General features: G+C 45.2%; 1 protein-coding gene across 6 annotated transcripts in view; it reads left to right on the forward strand.

The window, feature by feature from the left end:
* The window catches only part of DNAH9 (dynein axonemal heavy chain 9), a 392,191-nt gene that overhangs the window by 342,243 nt on the left and 27,735 nt on the right, over nt 1-22,213 (forward strand). For all 6 annotated transcript variants that reach the window (XM_030534286.1, XM_030534283.1, XM_030534284.1 and 3 more), the window contains one exon: nt 20,902-21,129. In XM_030534286.1, the coding sequence (XP_030390146.1) occupies nt 20,902-21,129 (228 nt within the window). The remainder of the gene's footprint in view (nt 1-20,901; nt 21,130-22,213) is intronic.

Here is a 22,213-nt window from a genome sequence, read left to right on the forward strand (position 1 = left end):
CGGCTTAACCATGCCAAGTACATACTGTGATGTCCCGGGTCTTGAGTCCAAGCCTGTGAGCCCCTAGACAGCTGCCACATCCTGGCCACCATGCAATGGCTACTTAAATGGAGTGGGCTGAGAAGCTACTAGGATTATAGCCCCAGCCAAAGTGCCATCCACAGGAGCTCTGACTGGAGGATTGCCTGGCTCCACCGATTGCTCCAACCATGCTATTTAAGCCAGAAGAAGGAACAGAAAGTTTGTCTGAGTAACAAGGTGATTTCCTGTTGTGGCTGCATTGGACCTTGCTTATGCCTGCTTCCTGCACCCAGCCCTGTTCCTGATACCTGCTCTGCTCCTGGCTCCTGCCTCATGCTGTCTTCACTACTGTTCCCACTGTTCTCCTGCTCCATGCTTGAACCTTGCCTGTCCTCTACCATTATGCCTCACCTCCAATCCTCAGTGACCAGTCCTGGCTCCGACTTTAGCCTCCAACTTCTGACCCTGACTCTTGCTTGACCTTTGGTTCTGGCATTTGGTACCTGACCCAGGCTCTGACCCTCAGCTGCGATTCCTGGTTGTGACTCTGGCTGAAACCTGGCTCTGGTAACTGGCAGTTGACTCTGGTGCTGATCTTCAGCTTCATTCCCTAAGCTGGATGCCTGCTCCACCCACTAGACTTTATGCCTGTTCTGACCACTAGGCATGACTACCTACATCCTGGTCCGGTTGTGCACTTACCCACCAGTTTCTGGTGGGATTAAGCCTCCCAACTTGTACCGTTAAAAAGCTTCCTGTTTACTTCCAGCTCTCATCTAGCAGTGTGTGAGGTACAGCAGCCACCACCTATTCTATGTGCACCCTTCTGTCTCAGCTGGCTGTGGTTTGGCTGGGTTGGTTGTGTATGGGCCTAGTCTGACTGTGGTGACATGGGATGCCAATGGAGACTATAGGAGGGAAAAACAGAGCTTTTCATTTAAAAATATTGAAATGCAACATTTTGACAATTTCAAAATGTCATTTTCAAAAAATATTGAAACAAGAAATTCATCAGACTGGCCCTTCACCCAAGCAGTTTCAGGTTTGATGAATCAGCATTTTCTGACACAAACATCCTGATCGGCTCTAACTTAGCTATATGTGAGTTACTGATTTCCATTTGTGGCCCTGGTGGTTCGGCCAGCAGGCAGCAGTGGATGCTTTGCTCAGAGTTGTTCCATAGCTAGATCTTACAATCAGACTTCTCATTTTAACATTCTTTCCTTCTCTGAGAAAGTATTTACAAGCTGAGATAGGAGAAGGGTGTGATGCTGCTGTTATTGCATTTCTTTTGAGTATACAACCTGCCTGCTTTGCCTCTCCGTTACACCCTCCCGCCACCCTGATAACTTTGAATAAACACAGATATGAATACTGGATTCCTCCCCATCTCTGATGTCTCTCTACAGATGCCCAGGAACCTGAAAGAAGCAAACAGGAATTTAAAATATTCTTTGGAGTCCTGTGCACAGGGGGAAAAGCAAGTTCTGTCATTTCCTGTTTTGTGAAGAGCTGTAGCAGCCCTTAATGAGACTATTTTCCTTTTCAGAATTCCCACGTGTCACCTGTGTCTCCTGCCCTGATTAAAGTCAAACTGTGCATCCTGTTCTCAAGCTTCACTGTAGATCCATGTAGAAATCATATTCATCAGCCATGCAGCCCTTTTCAGTGCGGGCTCCTGACATCTTGTAAGAAAATAATGAGCTTGGACAGCAAGTAATACGCACCTCACATTTGTTTATGTACACAGGCTACGTTTCTCAGAGCTGGGGAGATGAACAGCAGCTGCTTTCCCCTATGCCATATGCTTTATAGGACTCAGAACTAAACAATCGGTATTCAGGGAAGGCAGCACTCCCCCACCCCCGACTAATGACAGAGGCACACTAATGATGGGGACAGGCTCTCACTCCAAACAGGCCTGGCCAGACACGGTGAGATGGGGTGGGCTTTGCAGCTGGACTGAGCATTTTTATAGCTTGTCCTTGGTCATGGAGCTCTCTGAAATGGGAGCTAAGGACCCAGTGACCACAACACTGTGAACATCTGATGTGAGAAAACATGAATTTCACAGTGTGCAACAGTGAAGCTAAGTCACCCCAGCCTCCTGCCTGCAGGTGAGCCCTGCAGCAGCAGCTGCTGCAGCTGCCTGGGGGAAGGGAGACTCATGCAGATGAACTCCCTGCCCCTCACATCTCAGCTGTCCCTTTGCAGGGTCTGTGCCTGTTCCCCTCCATGAGTCTGTCCAGGGCTGGATTCTCGGTGCAGCCCCGACAGAGAAAATACAAAATTAATCACACGAGGCGTCACACGTTGTAGCTGAATTGCCCCTCTCCCTTGGCCACTCACTAGACTCATAGACTCTAGTGCCAGAAGGGACCAGCATGATCATTTAGTCTGACCTGCACACTGCAGGCCACAGAACCTCACTCTCCCCCAAACCTATGTCTGAGTTACTGAAGTCCTCAAATCATGATGTAAAGACTTCAAGTTACAGAGAATACACTATTTACACCAGTTTAAACCTGCAAGTGACCTGGGCCCAATGCTGCAGAGGAAGGCGAAAATCCCCGAGGGTTTCTGCCAATCTGACTGAGGAGAAAATTCCTTTCTGACTCCAAATATGGTGATCAATTAGGTCCTGAGCGTGTGGGCAAGACTCACGAGGCAAGTAAGTGAGAAAGAATTTGCTGTAGTAACTCACAGACCTCCCCATCTAGTGTCCAATCAAAAGCTGTTGGGGCATATTTGCTACTAGCAGTTGCAGATCGCCTACGTGCCATCATAGACAGTCCCATCATACCATCCCCTCCATAAACTTACCAAGCTCAGTCTTGAAGCTAGTTAGGTTTTTTGCCCCCACTGCTCCCCTTGGAAGGCTGTTCCAGAACTTCACTCCTCTGATGGGTAGAAACCTGCATCTAATTTGAAGCCTAAACTTGTTGATGGCCAGTTTATGTCCATTTGTTCTTGTGTCCATATTGGTGCTTAACTTAAATAACTCCTCTCCCTCCCTGGTATTTCTCTCTCTGATGTTTTTACAGAGAACAGTCATATTTCCCCTCAGCCTTCTTTTGGTTAGACTGAACAAGCCAAACTCTGTCAGTCTCCTCCTTGGATCATCCTAGTAGCCCATCTCTGCACCTGTTCCAGTTTGAATTCATCTTTCTTAAACATGGGAGACCAGCACTGCACACAGTATTCCAGATAAGGTCTCATCAGTACCTTGTGTGATGGTACTAACACTTCTCTGTCTCTGTTGGAAATACCTTGTCCAATGCCTCCTAGGACTGCATTAGCCTTTTAGACTGCTGTGAGGGGACTCAGCTGCTGTGTCCCTGGGGGTGTTAAGCTCCCTTGGTTCTCAGCAGGCTACAGCAATGTTTCCTCCCTAGACCTTCCAGCACATTTCCTGGGCAGAGACTTCTAGTCTGCTGCCCCTTCATGGCAATGGACTCCTCAGCCCACTTGCTTGAGCCCCCCAGGACCAGTGCTGACCCTCAAGATACCCCCATAGCCTTAATGACACCCTCTTCCAGAATGCCACCGAAGGCGAGAGCCTTCTGGGTTACAGTTTTAACCCTCTCAGAGGGTGAGTTGGCAGTTGCGAAGCAGATAACGCACAGATGCCCTTTGCACAGAGTCTAACGCCTTATTTGCTCTTTCACTTAACAGATAAATCACAATAGAATATAGATCAGACAAAATAGTAAACCCTACATACATTTCCCTACCTCAGTTTCCTCATCACACCAGAGCACTGTTTGGACCAGGATCGGGATCCTTTGGTATCATCCAGGTACTTTGGCTGCAGAGCTGAAACGTGTGCTGAAACATGGAGTCTTCTCCCTTCAGCTTGTCCCCTCTGACCTTGGTCCATGCTCTTGTCATAATCTAGACCCAGATTTGGACCTTAGCGTCCAAAATATGGGGGTTAGCATGAAAACCTCCAAGCTTAGTTACCAGCTTGGACATGGTAAAGCTGCCACCACCCAAAAAATTAGAGTGTTTTGGGGCACTCTGATCCCCCCAAAAACCTTCCCTGGGGACCCCAAGACCCAAATCCCTTGAGTCTCACAACAAAGGGAAATAAACCATTTCCCTTCCCCCCTCCAGATGTTTCCTCCCTGGGTTCCTGGAGAGATACACAGAAGCAAGCTCCGTGAATCTAAACAGAGGGATTCCACCCTCTCTATTTCCAGTCCTGGAAACAGAAGTATTTCCCTCTTCACCCAGAGGGTATGCAAAGTCAGGCTAGTAAATCTAACACACACAGATTTCCCCCTGACTTCTTCCTCCCACCAATTCCCTGGTGAGCACAGACTCAATTCCCTGGAGTTCCCCACTAAAGAAAAACTCCAACAGGTCTTAAAAGAAAGCTTTATGTAAAAAGAAAGAAAAATACATAAAAATGGTCTCTCTGTATTAAGGTGACAAATACAGGGTCAATTGCTTAAAAGAAATATGAATAAACAGCCTTATTCAAAAAGAATACAATTCAACGCACTCCAGCAACTATACCATGTAAATACAAAAGAAAAAAACAATAACCCCTATTGTTTTATGATCTCTGTACTCACAACTTGGAAACAGAAGATTAGAAAGCAGGAAACAGAAATCCTCCCATAGCCGAGAGAGAGACAGGCTCAAGACAAAGAACAAAGGACTCACACACAAACTTCCCTCCACCCAGATTTGAAAAAGTCTTGTTTCCTGATTGGTCCTCTGGTCAGGTGTTTCAGGTTACTTCTTTCCAGGTGAAAGAGACATTAACGCTTAGCTATCTGTTTATGACAGCTCTTCCTTACTCCTGTCCAGACATTCTGTGTGTCACACCCCAAGCTCCTTCTATGTGGCTCTATGTATTTCTGTATCCCCTACCAGCACCTGACTTTCTTTGTTCTGTGTTTTCCACTGCTCCCCTCTGAGAGGTAGGGTAAAACTGATTACTCTTAGTGTGCAGTTATTGTTAGCATAATAATTGTGTGGTCAAAGCACAGACATTAAAGCTAAGCACTCCTCATTGTCCTCAGTCGGATGTGTACCGGTGCAGGTCCTGTCCACAGTACTGCATGCATGATGCTTTCCATGATGCAGCAATTTCATGATAACAACTTCAGAATAACTTCATAATATCAACCAGGACTCCTAAGCTGTACAGACAGTGCCCCCAAATCAGGCACACTAGAACACAGAAATAGGATAAATGGATGGCTCTGGTCCATTTGTGTTATACACACAGAGGAGTCCACATAATCTATCACCGAAGTCACACTGAGAGCATCTTTCCAGCATTCTCCCTCATCTCCATTTCTCAGTGCATGTGTGAAGAGGTGACATTTAATTTTTAAACGGATCATGACCTAATGGTCAATCCTTCATTTGAGACTGATAGTAGGTAGCAGTCCTGTGCTGGCCCCTGGGAAATAGACTGGGTGATCCAAAAGGCCCTTCTACCTCCAGCTGTCCTCCTTGACTGGTCTTGAAAGGAAGCTGTCCCAGTAGCTGTCAATGGCTGTACTCCTGAAGGCCTTCCCTAGACGACTAACTGTCCGTCACATTGCCCTGGGCAATGGGGAGAAAAGGATGAGAGAGAACAGTCCTATTGCCACACTGCACCTAAGGCCTGTGAGGTTCTTATTACAAAACGGATTCCTGTCTAAATTCTATCTGCTTTCCCTGTTGTGATTCCCTTTATCCTGTCTGTTTGGGAAGCATCTGTTACATAGTGGGTGCTACCACAGAAGAATGGTAATAATTATGGACTCGAGAGAGAGCAATTAGAAACACTAGACCATGTTGAGGTAAAATATATACATCAAGAGCATTGCTTTGGGCAGCCTGTCTCTCCAGCTCACCCTTTTCTTCCCACCTGCCTTCTCCAAAGCTGACTCCCTCTGGATCCATTCTGCAGCACAGTGGGGTATGCACAGCACTATCTTTAGCCCCTCACTAACACAGTCCTTCTGGGGCAAGGGGCTCCCTCTATACAAACTTCCATTGTGGATCTGTCTCCAGACAAACCCAGTCTTTTATGCAAAGAGGAGCCAGAAAGCAGGGGCCACACCTTCAGCTTCATTGAAGCAGCTTTTTTCAGTTCCCCCCAGTGCAAAGCAGCTATTCACATGGCTGTCTTGGCCTCCCGAGGGTTTTCCCTGCACAAGAAGACTCTCCGGAAGCAGAGCGCCTCCCATTGCAGGACAGGAGTACCCAGGAGCTGAATTTTATGATGCTGTGGGACACATATGATCTTTGGGCTAAACTCACTCCTCCTACTTCTGAACCTCAGGCTAGGAAAGTAGCTATCACAATCAGCAAACAATGTTCATCAGCCTAAGCCCAGAGAAATAAACTCCCTGCATTAGCATCTGCCATTAGCAGATCCTGACAATCTGATGCCAGGAAGAGTTCAAATGCTAGTGATTCCCAATGTAACCCCAGTCCCCATCCATTCTCCAAAATGCCATTTCCCTCACTTTGTGATCAAGTTAATTTAATTCTTGAGTGTCTTTCCATTGTCATACACTGTTGCTTCACTGAGACAGGGTCATGTATTAAATTAAATAACATTGAGCTCCTAGACCAAATCTGTATGCAAATCGAAAGACTGCAGAGCACATCTTATTACTGGGCCATTTTCAGTGTGCGTTCCACAAGCAGTGTAAACCATACGTGGTGTATGCCATATGCTTCTACCCCATGGACTGATTGGTTCCTCTCTCACACTGCAGAAGAGTGTAGCAGGACTGTGGGATACTCTTCCCTGAGGGCACACATGTATTGACCACTAATGTCCTGTATACCTCTCCATCAATAAAGAAGAGATGGTTCTCTTTCAGGAGAGCCCCAGCAAAGCAATGGCAGCGCTGATCAGCTCATGTCCAGCACCTTCTCGTCGCTGGGTGCAGCTGAAAAGAGTAGAGGTGGTGTCACCCCCATGACCTCCAATCCGTGTCTCTGCCTTGCGCCTTCAGCTTCTCCGGTGCTCCAAACTGGGAGAGGACTCCTCTAGTCATGCCTTTGGACCAAGGCTGTGGGGTGGGGGTGAGACTCTAGATGCCTGTTTGCCTTCCCTGCCTCTCCTCATCTGACTGCTTAGCACTGCTCAGAGAGACTTCAGTTACTGGTCAGATTGTCAGCACTGCCCTGCAGTATAAGCTGTACCCACAGCACTGTCACAACTTGGTCAAACCAGAGCACTCCGCTTCAAACTCTGGAGAAGGTCAGATCGAGATAGGGAATTTGCCATTCAACCCAGTTGCATAAAGAACCAAACTGGAACCCCAAACCCCAGCAGCCTCAAACTCCCTGGAGGTTTTGATTTGGATTCAGTTCCAGATCTGAACTCTGGGCTGTGGGAGGAGCTGCACTAGGGTGGGGAAAACAGGAAAGATGAAGCCCTGTGGTACTACCTCTAACACCCCTTAGGCCCAGAACTCTGCAAGGCAGGCCCATCTCCCCACCCAAGACGTGGGATCAAGGAAAGAAAAAAAAATCCTTGCGGATGGAGAGACTCAAGCTGCCACTTACAGTTGCAGAAGCAGTTTCACCAGGGACCTTCAGACTCATCAGCCAGCTGGCTGGCTTATACTCTGAATATTGTTCCCCCTCTGTTAAGTACCTGCTGATTTCAAACCCAACCCTAACCGCTGCCTTTCAGTTCACTTCAGTATCTCTCTGGCTACCCTCATGCCTGCCATCCTCTTCCCTTTCATCCCCTTACCGCTCTTCCTTTTCTTCCTTTAGCCAATTTTTTCCTGTCTTTCTTTCTGTCCCACTCTTGCCCTAGAACACATTGAACGTCTACAATAAAACAGAGTGTAAATAAACAATGCCCCACCACCAAAACTGACATCAGAGATCATGGAACAGCACTTTCAGACTATCGTTCTGTAGTATCTCTTTCCCCCACGCCATCTCTCTTGTCTACTAAGACTATAAGCTCTTCCGGACAGGGACCATCTCTCAGCATATATTTGTACAGCACTTAGCACAATGAGGCCTCGGTCTCAGTTGAGGTCTCTAGGCACTACCATAATACACAGAATAATTAATAACTAATGTGTCACCAGCTCATCACTAGAAAAGAGCCATTAACATTGCTTCTGCTGCAAGAATCACTGGGTGAAATCTTCTGGCCTGTGTTGTGCGGGCCAGAGAAGCTGATCACAAGGAACCCTTCTGGTTTTAAAACAGATGACTCTCCAGTATGCCATGCATCCTTTACTTGCCATCCCCAGTTCCCTGCTCCTAGAAATCTCTGGAAAATATGCACAACAATGGTGAAGTGTGGTAGGTGCCTCCAAAACCACTGTATTTCACTGCTTCTTCGAATATCAGTCTTGTTTTCTCAATTCTTTGAGCATATCAGTCCAGTAGAAAATAAGGAGAACTCCTTCATGTAGGCTTTCAAAAGTCCTTTGACAAAGCCTCTACCATGAGGCTACTAAAAGAAACTAAGTAGTCCTTGAAGTGAGAGGCAAAGTGGCAAAGAGTTGTCATGGGTCGGAAACTGGCTAAGAGATAGGAAACAAAGAGTAGGGTTAAATGGTCAGTTTTCATCCTGGCAAAAAGTTAACAATGGCAACCACAAAGTTCTGTACACAGACTAGTTCTTGTCTGGAAAAGAAAGGGAGCAGGGAAGTGGCAAAATTGGCAGATGGCACAACATGATTTAGGTTAGACAAGTCTAGGTAGGACGGTGACGAACTTCAAAAGCACCTAGCCAGTCAGGTTGACTGGACAACATGATGGCACATGAAATTCAGTGTTAGAATCATAGAATATCAGGGTTGGCACGGACCTCAGGAGGTCATCTAGTCCAACCGACTGCTCAAAGCAGGACCAATTCCCAAATATATCATCCCAACCAGGGCTTTGTCAAGCCCAACCTTAAAAATTTCTATGGAAGGAGATTCCACCACCTCCCTAAGTAACCCATTCCAGTGCTTCAACACCCTCCTAGTGAAAAAGGTTTTTTTCTAATATCCAACCTAAACCTCCCCAACTGCAACTTGAGACCATTACTCCTTGTTCTGTCATCTGGTATCACTGAGAACAGTCTAGATGCATCCTCTTTGGAACCCCCTTTCAGATAGTTGAAAGCAGCTATCAAATCCCCCCTCATTCTTCTCTTCTGCAGACTAAATAATCCCAGTTCCCTCAGCCTCTCCTCCTAAGTCATTTGTTCCAGTCCCCTAATAATTTTTGTTGCCCTCTGCTGGGCTCTTTCCAATTTTTCCACATCCTTCTTGTAGTGTGGGGCCCAAAACTGGACACAGTACTCCGGATGAGGCCTCATCAATGTCAAATAGAGGGGAATGAGCACATCCCTCGATCTGCTGGCAATGCCCCTACTTATACAGCCCAAAATGCCACTAGCCTTCTTGGAAACAAGGGCACACTCATATCCAGCTTCTCATACACTGTAACCTTAGGTCCTTTTCTGCAGAACTGCTGCCTAGCCATTCGGTCCCTAGTCTGTAACAGTGAATGGGATTCTTTCATCCTAAGTGCAGACTTTGCACTTGTCCTTGTTGAACCTCATCAGGTTTCTTTTGGCCCAATCCTCTAATTTGTCTAGGTCCCTCTGTATCCTATCCTTGCTCTCCAGCGTATCTACCACTCCTCCCAGTTTAGTGTCAAATACAAAGTAATAGACATTGGAAAGGAATATTTGAACTACACATATGCCCCATAATCCTTCTATATTTGAGAGGAGGTTGTGAAGATAAAGCCATACATGTTTGGAAGGAGGTCAGATACTATGGTTTTGAGGGCCATTGATGTACCTAGATAGATAAAGCTGGTGGCACAGGAGTCAAACACTGGGGTCTGCCTGACTTTGGGCCAGTATTACTGACGGGTTCTGGAGGAGCCTTAGGACACCAATGGTAAATTGGATCTGTGCCCCTCTAGGCCACTGACAAGTAGTGGAGACATTGTGTCCATTATTGGAGGAGATTGTGAATGGCTGCCCATAGCACAGTTTGTATACTTAAGGAATTGACCTTGAGGTTTTGGACATAGTTAATCTCTCTAATTATCACTTAGTCTCTAATCTCACCTTTTAGGGAGATGTTTATGACACAGCTGTGGTACTCTTACAATTCCTGGAGCCCTCAGATGGCCTCCAGTCTGGTTCTCTATATTGCACAGTGACAGTCCTGGTCCCAATGGTTGATCTGCTGCAGGCTGAGAACCAAATGTTTGTGCTGATCTTTGTAGACCTGTGAGCTGCCTCTGACCATGCTGACATGGCCATGATCCTAGGTGAGGATTAATGAAGGCATTCTGAAATAATTGTATCTTTTTCTCATGGGACAACACGCTGCACAGCCTTATACAGTAAATATGAATGAGGGAATAGGATTCCAGTGATTCCATTGTCCATCCGTGGTTAGCTCTCATTTTTCTTCAAGTGGTTGCAGACATGTGTTCCACTCAGGGGTGCATGCACCCAGTGCAACTAGGCTGGAAATCTTTTCTTAGCAGTGCCCACAGTACCTCTGTCCTGTAGCCCCTCCCCTAGCTATGTAACGGCAGCACGACTCCAACCCTACTCAGTTCCTCCTTGCCACCCGCTGCTTAAGTCGAAACATTATGTGTGGTATTTTACCTCACTTTTTCTGTCACAGGTTTCCGTGATTCTGGTGTATATAATTAATTATAGTGATACACTTAAGTTTTTATTAGTTAAGTAGGATTTAGCCTGCTGAGATGCCTTCACCAAGTTTTAAACGCTATCTGTCATATGGGGTGGCTATCCCCAGTAGTGATCCCTACACTCAGTGTTTATTGTGCCTTGGAGAAGGGGACGTTATGGAAAGGTGCTCCATCTGTAAATAGTTCAAGAAAACACAGGTGGCAAGAGATTTTTACCTCAAGCAATACCTTCTGAAACAGGACATGAGATCTGCTTTGGCACTGTGGACTTCCACAGACCATCCAGTCCCAACTCAAGTTGTTGCTCCAGGCTCCAGGTCTGATATTTCCCTAACAGGAAGTGGGATTATTCTCATTCCTCTGGTCCTCCGAAGAAGAGGTCTTGCAAGACAGACGAGGCCATTCCAGGACTCAAGAGGTTCCTCTTCATCTTTGAATAGGCGTGCTCACTTGCACCATGATTCTTCAGGTTCGTGGGATGGAGTTGGCCCGTCTAACCATTTCCTGGTACCACACCGAGAGCTGTTGGACATTATTCCATCGACCTCGGTACTGGGCATGGGACATTTGTTGAGTCTGGCACTGACAATGTCAGCATCAGCACCAACTGTCTCTACACTATGGCATATCAGGTTACATCAGACCTGCTCTGCCTCTCTATTCCTGATTCATCAATAATTCAGGAGCACTCAGCTGCTGTGGCTTCTTCTGCTTTGGCAGTGTCCTCTGTGCCGCCTGGTCTGTTTGCAAAATTGTCTCAGTTGGCAGCACCATATTCCGCACCACCTAAGATGCAGAGTGCAGAGTTGAGGTCAATGCCCCTTTTTGGTACCGAGGGGTCCACCAGCACAGACGCACTCTTCAGTACCGACAATACCTTCAGAGCAGAACTCATTTTGGGGATTGGTACAAGTTCCAGCTTCAGAATTGTTGTCTGCTCCTGTGTCGAGTGGAAGTACGATGCCTATTTTGGTACAGTACTTAACTTGTTGACTGCTCTTCTGTCCTTGGTACCGATGCCACTTCCATATTGGTATTTGGATGAGACTGGTCATTTGCTTGGTCATGTTTGAGGACATCTTTCTCCTCTCCCTTTTCTTCAAGGCAACACTCTTGGAAGTCCTTGAGGCCATCCTTGGATCACCATCAGTACTAAGATAGGCATCTTTCCCCATGCCTCCTGTCCATAAATGCCATATCCTTCTCCCTAGTGGCCTCCTTGGAATATTTGGGACCTTCCTTGATCTACAAGATCCTGTTCTTTTACCCAGTCCAAGATAAGGTTGCTTACTGAATCTGCAGCCTGTCCTCCTGAGCTACCTCTGTTGCAGATTCAGTTGGAGGTCATTCCTCCTGGTCCATTTCATTTTGAACCCAGAGAGCCTCCACTGGCCCTGCTTCCTCCTTCCTTCTCCTCACTAGGTGATTCTCCTTCCCTGTTCTCGAGGATTTCAAGTCATACCAGGACCTCCTGAGGTGTTAGGCTTCCACCTTGGGCATGCAGGCCAAGTTCGTGCAGGAGAATACCCGTAAGTTGTTGCATATTCTCCAGTCCTCAATCTGAGGTAAGGTAGCTTTTCCCATAAATGAAGCTCTTTTGGAGCCTGCAATACCCCAGCTTCATTGCCCCCTACAGTGAAGCATTCTAACAATATTATGTCCCTATGCAGGTGTCATAAACAGATAAGAAAAGTTAATAGCATAAAAGTACTTTATATCTCTTTGACTGTAAAGGGTTAACAAGTTCAGTAAGCCTGGCTGTCACCTGACCAGAGGACCAATCAGAGGACAGGATACTTTCAAATCTTGAGGGAGGGAAGTTTTTGGGCTGTGCTGTTAGTTTTGGTTGTTGTCCACTCTGGGGGCTCAGAGGGATCAGACGTGCAACCAGGTTTCTCTCCAATCTCTCCAATACAGGCTCTTATAAGTTCAGAATAGTGAGAACTAGGTAGATAAAGTGAGTTAGGCTTATGCTTGTTTTCTTTATTTGCAAATGTGTATTTGGCTTGGAGGAGTTCAAATGTGTATTTGGCTGAAAGGAGTTCAGAGTGGTATTTTGCTGAAAAGATTTTAATTTGTACTTGTATACTTAGGCTGGGAGGGTATTCCCAGTGTCTGTAGCTGAAAGACCCTATACCTATTCCATTTTAAATTTACAAAGATAATTTTTACTGTTTTTTCTTTCTTTAATTAAAAGCTTTTCTTGTTTAAGAACCTGATTGTTTTTTTATTCTAGTGAGACCCCAGAAGACGGGGTCTGGATTCGACAGGGAATTGGTGGGGAGAAAGGAGGGAAGAGGGAGAGAGAGGCTGATTTCTCTCTGTGCCAGGATTACTTTCTCTCAGGAAGAGTCTGGGAGGGGGAAAGAGAAGGAGGGAGGAAGGTGAATTGTCCTCTCGGTTTTGAGATTCAAGGAGTTTGAATCACAGTGATCTTCCAGGGTAACCCAGGGAGGGGAAGTCTGGGAGAGGCAACGATGAGGGAAAGGGTTTACTTTCCTTGTGTTAAGACCCAGAGGGACTGGGTCTCGGGGGTCCCCGGGCAAGGTTTTTGGGGAGGACTGGAGTGTACCAGGTACTGGAATTCCTGGATGGTGGCAGCGCTACAAGTACTAAGCTGGTAATTGAGCTTAGAGGAATTCTTGCTGGTACCCCATCTTTTGGATGCTAAGGTTCAGAGTGGGGATTGTACCATGACAGCAGGGTTTTGAGTGTTTCTATTCTCATCCAGCCCCTAAACTCTCTTGTTATAATGACAGTAAATGACAGATTATTGCAGGGGAGATACGAATCCACGCTAAGGACAAGGAATCTAAGAGTGTGGATTGATGGAGAGGAAAATTTATTCAGCCCCATTGTTACAGATGCACACTGCAAATCAGTAAGTGTTGCTATCTAAATATGACTTCCTCAGTTGGGAGGCTGTGTCGAAATGTACTGATAAACTGCCAGAATCATCCAGGTAAGAGTTTGTTGTTCATTGTGGAGGGCCATCTGCTGGCCAAAACATTATTACAGTCACCACTGGATGTGGCAGATGCTTCCCCAGAATTATGGTGTCAGCTGTGACTAAGTGAAGGGCCTCGTAGTCGCAGAATTCTGGCATTGCTCCTGAGGTTCAGCAGAGCATAGAAGACTTGCCTTTTGATGGTTGTTTTATGTTTACTGAGGAAACTGACAAGACTTACATTCTTTTAAGGACTACTGTGCTACGGTATGTTTGTTGGAGTTTTATACCTCAGCCCCAAAGAGGAGCCATTATGAGGGTTTTCAGCAACAGCAACAGTATTGCTCACAATGGGTTTTCCAGCTGTCGTCATTTACTCTTAGACAGCAAGACTTCTCCAGAACAAGTCATAGCCTCATAGATCACAGAGGAGGATGCCTTCTGGATCCAACTTTAACCAGCCATCCCGCCCTCCAGTGTCAAGCAAGCAACTATTTTTACTTGCACATCCAGGACATCATTTCAGCTGTGATCTCTCAATCTCCATCTCTTCCACTCGGGAATAGCCTGTCTCACTTTCACAGTGTTTGGCACAGAGTAACCATGGACAGATGGATCCTAAGCACTGTGAGATTAGGTTCTGAAATCCAATTTCTGTGGATTCCCCCTTCCCACTCCTTCTCTCTTCAGGCACCTCTCTCACGAGCCACTGCTCCTTCCACAGGTTCCGTTTTGCATTCTTCAGGAGCTAGAGAGGAGGTCCCCCCTGCAGAAGGAGGGAAAGGGATTCTCCTCCTTCTCCTCTTGGTCCCCAAGTCCACAGGAGGAATGAGACCTAGCCTTGATCTCTCCAATCCCAATAAGTACATCACATACGTGAAATTCTACCTAGTCACCATTGCTTCAGTTCTTCCCGCACTGAATCACAATGACTGGCTTGCTTCTCTGGATGTTCAGGACACTCACTTCCATGTGGCAATTCTCCCAAGCCACAAGTGGTTTTTGAGATTTGTTATGGCAGGTCAACACGGTCAGTACACTGTGCTCCCCTTTGGCCTGTCCTCAGCTCTGTATGAGCAAATGCATGGCGGTAGTAGCAGCCTCACTCAGAAAAAAGAGGATTTCATCCAAAAGATAGCATTTCTTGTGGCCATAACTTCCACAAGGAGAGCCAGTGACCTGCAGTCCTTAATGGCAGACCTTCCCTACACTCAAAAACAAGATGGCCTTGAGGCCTCAGCCCTTTGTCTAAAATGATTTCACAATTTCATATTAACCAGACAATACACTCACCTGTCTTTCTTCCTAAGCTTTATTCAAATACAGACGTACAGCATCTTCATTCTTGAATGTCAGACATTGCTTAGCATTATATTTGGAAACAGTTAAGCCATTTCATTCATCGCTAAGGATAAGATTTAGTCAAAGGTATTTTTAATAAAAGTCATAGACAGATCACAGGCAATAAACAAAAATTCATGGCCCATGACCTGTCCATGACTTTTACTATATAAATACCCCTGACTAATATTCAGCAATTCCTGGGACCCTGGCGTGCTGCTTCTCTAGAGGTCCCCAGGACACCGCTGCTCTGAGGGACCCCAGGGGCCAACAGCTAGCCCCTGCACTGGCAGTGGAGGCTGATTGACCCCCAGACACCCGCTACTCCAAGGCCCCAGGGGCTGCTGTTTTGAAGGCCTCTGGGGCAGCCCCTGGGACCACTGCTGCTTGGGCAGCTCCCCAGGAACAGGGCTGGTCCAGCAGCAGGAGGTGTGGCTGGCCTCAGAGTCTGCTCCAGCAGTGGCCGATGCGACTGGCCACAGGGCCACCCAAGCAGTGGCTAGTGTGGCTGGCCCTGGGGCTGCTCCAGCAGTGGCTGGTGCTGCTGACCCTGCAGCACCCAGGACCACTCCTTGGTTGCTCCTTGGGGCCAACTGCCCAGGAAGCCCTGGGGTCAGCTGCAGTTGCAAAAGTCATGGAGGTCATGGAAAGCCACGGAATCCATGACTTCTGTGACCTTCATGACAGAATTGCAGCCTTCTTCATTGCTTTGACTTTTTATTTTCTTTGAGGATGGGATGAAGGGTCAAGCAGTTTCTGTGCAAATGTTTTCCAGGTGGATATTATCCTGCTTTTCACTGATTTAAGGGATAGCTTGAACTGTGCCGCCACAGAGGTTATGAGGGCCCAAGTGACATAGATCTCATTTCCCAGTAATGTTTCAGTATTGGACATTAGCAGGTGTGACATTCCCAAGGGTTCAGTGTAGTCTGTTGAACTGTATCCCCTCAACTCTGCAGTATTTTACACTGCTATGCTGTGAGAGCCACCACTCCTGATCTGCCCTCACACAGCCTCCAGCATGTGAATCACTCCCAGCTGTAGCCATCCATCCAAGAATTACACTGCAGGGTAACACCAGCAAACTACCAGTCCCAGGCCTCCTCCAGCATTGTGCATCTTGTACTGCCCAGCACCTACCTGGACAATACAAGCGCATATAAAATCTGTCATTTAATTAATAGAAAATTATATGCACAAACTTTGTTATCTCAAGTGGAGTTTCCCAGACACTTCAGCCCAACTACACTGGTTTAGGTAAAACAATAAAACAAGTTTATTAACTACAGAAAGAAAGATTTTAAGTGATTACAAGTAATGAGGCATAAAAGTCATAATTGGTTACAAGTAAATAAGAGGTTAAATGCATCTAATACCTAACTTAACAAGCTAAATGAATTCAGAGCAAAGCATGTCTCTCCCCACATGCTGTAGAGTCTTACTGGCTGAACTCCGTTCAAATAGGCTCTCTCCCCAGTCTAATAATGCTTCCTTTGTCCTTTAAGTGTTGTCATTGCCATGAGTATAGATGAAGGGAGAGATCATTTGGGGCCTCTGTTCTCCATTTTTATATTGTTTCCTCCTCTTTGAGAATCATCACCAGATGGTGTTCAGAGAACACAAAGTCTGTGGGACAGGAATCTCCAGCTGTTTCTTTGCCAAGATGTAAAATTCTCACTCACACCCTTTTTCTGCCAAGGAATGGTCCCTTAAACAGGTGATAGTCCATTTGATTTTGTTGACACCTGGCTGAAGTGCAAGTTTACCTTTTGTCTTTGAGAAATTGGTTTGTGCTTGCTTTTCTAAACTTTAAGCATATCTCAATAATGTTATAGAGTAGACTCTTATAACTTTACATACAATGTTGCCACACATATTTTACCAGGACAATAATGATCAGTAAATTATAAGTTTTCAAATGATCCCTCACAAGGCATACTTTGTACAAAATCGATTGTAGGTTTGTAAAAAGGGTACACATAGGGATACAGATGGTCACAGCTGCTACTTTCTCTTCAATATGTACTTTTGTCAAGTATGCTATTATGACTGCATCTAGATCAGATGCAAATTTTGGGGAGGTAGTTCTGCAGTCATTCTTTAGGCTCTGAGCCCCATTGAAATTTGATGCAAAGGAACCAAGATGGGTTGTGGCAACAGTGCCCTTAAATAGCCCAGGGAGGGGCTATGGGGCCAGAGGGCCTGAGCATTGCCCCTACAGGTACTGCTAAGCAAAGTTCTCTGTCTTTGGTGTGCTGAGCACATGCACGCTTGAGTGGAATACATGTCTGCACCCACACCTTGAAGAACAACAGTTACAGTACAGGTAGGTAACCATCTTTAACTGATGAAGGGAGCCCTCCCTGGACTGTATGCTAGAGGTTCTCATTGTCTAGCCTAGTTCTCAGATTTACTGAGGCTTGGTCTACACTGAGGGGGGCGGAATCGATCTAAGATAACGCAATTCAGCTATGATAATAGCGTAGCTGAAGTCAACGTATCTTAGATCCACTTAGAATCACTTACTTTGGATCTTCGCTGCGCGGGATCGACAGCCGCCACTCCCCTGTCAGCTCTGCTTCCGCCTCTCGCCGTGGTGGAGTTCCGAAGTCGATGGCAGAGCGATTGAGGACTGATTTATCTGCCTCTACACTAGACACGATTCATCGATCCCCGATAGATCAATCACTATCTGCCGATCTGGGTACCCAAAGTTGTGGTTTTCACCGTGTGTTTCTTGAGACAATCAGACCTTGTAAAAATGGCTAATTGTCATTACTTTGGAAGGCAATTTGGGAAAAGGCATGAATCAGAAATTCCCAGCACTCTGCAAAATGTGAAGGGGCTTCACATACTCTCACACTGTATATGAAGGGAATGAATTCTGAAGTAAATGCTGGTTTGTATGTGTTACTGTTTCTGATCATTACTATGGCAACCCCGGCATCGTGTGATATATGTCCTCTGTCAGAGTAAAGCTGCTTTGAAGTATATGGCTGAAGAAGCACTCCGATGTTGCACATGCACGCTCAGGTTCACTCGCTCACACAGGCACACTCGCTCTGGCTTACACACACTCAGTAGAACAAATGGCCATTTAATTGCAAAAGTAGTGACATTACTGCAAGGGTAAATTTGTGGCAGTTCTCTCTTTAGCTTCCTTTTTTCTGTCTTTCCAGTAGTTTGACTTCACCAGGGCTTGGAGCAGGTGCTGGCCTTTCTGCATGGATCCAGCTGCAAAATCTGGCTAGCTAAACAAACAATAAGAACAAATTCACTTGAAACTTCAATTTCACTTCCACTTGAGACAATTTGACACATGCAGCCTCCGAGATTTACATCCCTCTGCATGCAGCGTAGCCATAAGGGTTAGCTGTAACTATATGGGGGATTCAGAGGTGCTTTCCAATGCCTATTGATGTGCACTTATCCAGACCTGACTCTCACAAGGGCTCTGTCACAGGCTTCCAAATCTGGCATAGAAAAATATATGGGAAAGCAATTACATGACTGTTTAACCCCATTTACTGTGGGGCCTCCAGAGTTAATTTGTGGAAGTGAAAAAGATAGAAAGCTGGTGCAACATACGCTTTCAGAAGTGTGGTGGAGAATGTTGTTTGGCTGGCAGAAAAGGCTCATGCAGTGGAGCAATTTGCAGTTATAAATCATCTTCATAATATTACAGTCCTTTTTTTCTGTGAAAATTTGCCCCATTTTCTTATTTACTTCTTTCCTTTGAGGAACTGTTCATCTGACCAAGGTCATAAATCCATAATGCCAACAAATTGCATATTATCTGTTTTCCTGTTTCCCCCTTTAGTCTATTTAAATTTTAATAGTTATATAAAAAAAAGGAATAAAGCAGAAATAGAATGTCTGGAGTTGTTTTCCCCAGCACTGACCCTCCATTAGCCATCAGATCAGAATTGCTCTTTGCATCAGTCTTCAGAAGGCTAGCAATACCAGCAAGTATTATTCAGTAGCATCACATCAACAGAAGGTGAATCAAAAGATTTTTTCAATCACATGATTCTGTAGAAAAAAAAATTGTCATTTAAAGATGAAAATCCTCATAAAGTGTTCTCTATATATTCTGATACTCAAGGCACAATATTTTTGTTGGTGGTATTGAGCTTTATCCATAAAATGTTAGCTCTTTATGGCTGGTTGTGTATGTCTCTCAATTCTTGTTTTGTTATTGGACTAGTGATATTAGAGCAGGTTGATTGCCTGGACTCTGTGGGATTTCCTTGCCATTTCTAGCCCTGACTGCAGTGGGAAAGAACTGCTGCATTAACACTTAGGGTATAATTGCATTTTGTTTTTCTCACTGTTATATTTTACAACAGAAAGGACCCCTCGAGACCCATGAGTCCCTCCTGCTCCACTTAATACTAGCATGCTCCCAAATCATTAAAGGAAAGGAAATTTTTTATATTAAAAATATATATTATTTTAAATATTTAATATTTATTTATTATTTCATTTATTTAAGCTCTAAACTAGAAACCTTGCATCCTGTCAGCGTGAACAAAAGCCACACCCACACCCTCTCCTTCTAGGGTACCATTTGATTGGAACTGAGGCGTGCAAGCCACTTCCTGTGGGAGAGAAGTATCTAACCTCTCCATCCATTTCCTGGACAATTATTCTTCTCTTTAGTACTACATGCATCCTGAAGTGCCACCACTGTGGAAGCTGCATACTTATTCATAAACCTCAGTTCTGGCCCAGACTAGGCTCCAGCAGAGGTCCTGTGAAAAAAAATCATGTGATCATATAATCATAGATTGCATTGTGATGCATATGCACGCAGGGGCCAAATTAAAGTTTCATGGACAGCCTAAATGCTGGCATTTCCTAGCTTCCGAGTACATGGCTTTGCAGCTTTAATATAACATTTAATGTAGATTTTTGTGTATCATTTTGTATTGAGCAAACACTGCCTTGTATGTAGGATAACAAGCCTCAGTAAAAATCTACCTAACATAAAAAACACAGTACACACACTAGCTGCCTTGCAAACTGGACTGAAGTTTACCAGCATCGCTAGCTGCCTGCCAAGAGATAATTCAGTCCCAGGTCCTGGATGAATGCCTTCTCCGAAGAGCCCCACGCTGCAAGGATAGTGATCTTTGCATTTGAAAATTAGGGTGCCTGGGTCAAAGAAACAGATACCCATTGACCTGTTCCCCCTTTAAACACAGCCAGCCCCCATGGGTTTTGCTGTGGTCTCTGCATTTTGCCTCCCTCTTTGCATCTTTCCCTGCCTCCTGATATTTTAAACAGTCCCTGTGGCTTTGCTGTGGCACATTCCACTCTGAACTGCAGGCAAAGCATGGTGCAGGTAGCACTAAAAAGACTTGGGAAGTAATTAGACACTCAGGGCCATATTTTCAAAGGTAATTAGGTGCTTACAAATGCAGATTGGAACTTAGTGTGATTTTCAGATATGTCTAGTAGACGTGTCTATTGAAATCTGTGGAGGTACATGCCCAACCTCCATAGGCATTTCTGACAGTCCCACCAGGTGCCTATTTTTGGGTGCCTAAATACTTTTGAATATCTGGTTCTCACACAGCAAGATGCAAGTCCAGAAAGCTACTCTGAAGTCTGTGGAGCTACCCCAGGTAACACCAGAACAGAATATGGCTCCTATTTTCTGGTACTAGCAAGATAACTGGTTCAGAGAGTGGTTTCTGGACATAGCTAACGTGTATTGTAACTGAGTTAATTGGCACGGTTGGAGGGAGCCTTGCTTCTGTGTCCCCTTTCGCTCTCTGGAATCAGCTATATATAGGCTGTGGTCTGACTTTTGGAGCATGAGGGGGCTCCTTGATCTCATCTTGATGCTATATTTGATGGATGCTCACTCCAGATGTAAATGCCAGCAGTTGACAAAGTATTGTCCCATTTCTCCATACTAGAACATCCATCTGGTGGCCAAGTGGCTAGGTTCTCTGGAGAAAAAACTTGAGCAGCACAGTGAAGGCAGCCACCAGGAGTTCCGTGTCTTCATTAGTGCAGAGCCTGCTCCTTCACCTGATGGCCACATCATCCCCCAGGGAATCCTGGAGAACTCCATCAAAATCACCAACGAACCCCCAACTGGGATGCATGCCAACCTGCACAAGGCCCTGGATAACTTCAACCAGGTATGGTTACACTTCATAGGAATCATTGGCTTCCTTCATGAGGTAGCTGCAGTAACCAAACAGGTTGCCAGATTAGTTAAGAACTAATGTATCCAGATGCACAACACAATGTATGGGGCATATCTGCTACCTTCTGCTCCCAAGTGGCCACTGCGTAACCTTGTAGAATGTCCGCTTACAATCTATTTAAGCAGCATTGAGTGGGCAAAATGGGCAGGGGAGTGGCACTCTATGTCCAAAGTAGCATTACCTGTTTCCAAGTCACTGACAGTTCAGAAGTAAGTGATCTGGGGCACCTGGCATTGGCCACTGTCAGAAGACATGATGCTGGGCTAGATGGACCTTTGGTCTCACCCAGTATGGCCATTCTTATGTTATTATTTAGAATGCTTATGGATCACTGTCTTAACAGATAAAGTGCAAGGAGGGAATACTAGATGGTGTCTTCTAGAGCTCCTTACAGAACTATGTATAAATGTGTAGGGAAAAAGCTGTGTGATCATGGGAACTTCAGTCTGAGTGACACACGCTGGAGGTCTTATGCTGCCAGTACTAAAATCTCCTTGGGATTTCTAAAAATTATAGATGATAATTTCCTAACTCAAAAAGAGTTGTATCAAATTTGAGAGAATTATGTATTAGACCTAATGCTGATAAAGAGAAATTGATCAGAGAACTAAAATTACTGCTAACTTAGGTAAAAGTGATCATGACTTGATCCCATTTCTTAAGTGCCAACAGAATAAAATCCAGATCAATAATATATACTTGGTGCTTTAAAAGGCCCAATTTCAAAAAGCTAAAAAGAATTATGATCCAGATCAGTGGAGAGAGAATTAAAACAAACAAACAAAAAATCACCAAACCCAATGATAATTGAAAACTGTTTAAGGACATTTTACTAGATGCCTAAAAAGCCATAGTCAAGAAAGAAGGCCACACTGGTTAAGAAACAACCACCTGGCTTAGAGGGAAAGTGAAAGCAAGTGTAAAAAATAAAAATGTATTGTAGTAAAGTGTTCATTAAGGGGTAATTAGGTTACTCAGAGTTTTATGAATTGGAGTCATACTCCATCTTCTCCCC

This window comes from Gopherus evgoodei, chromosome 15, assembly GCF_007399415.2.
Source record: "Gopherus evgoodei ecotype Sinaloan lineage chromosome 15, rGopEvg1_v1.p, whole genome shotgun sequence".
Taxonomy (NCBI): domain Eukaryota; kingdom Metazoa; phylum Chordata; order Testudines; family Testudinidae; genus Gopherus; species Gopherus evgoodei.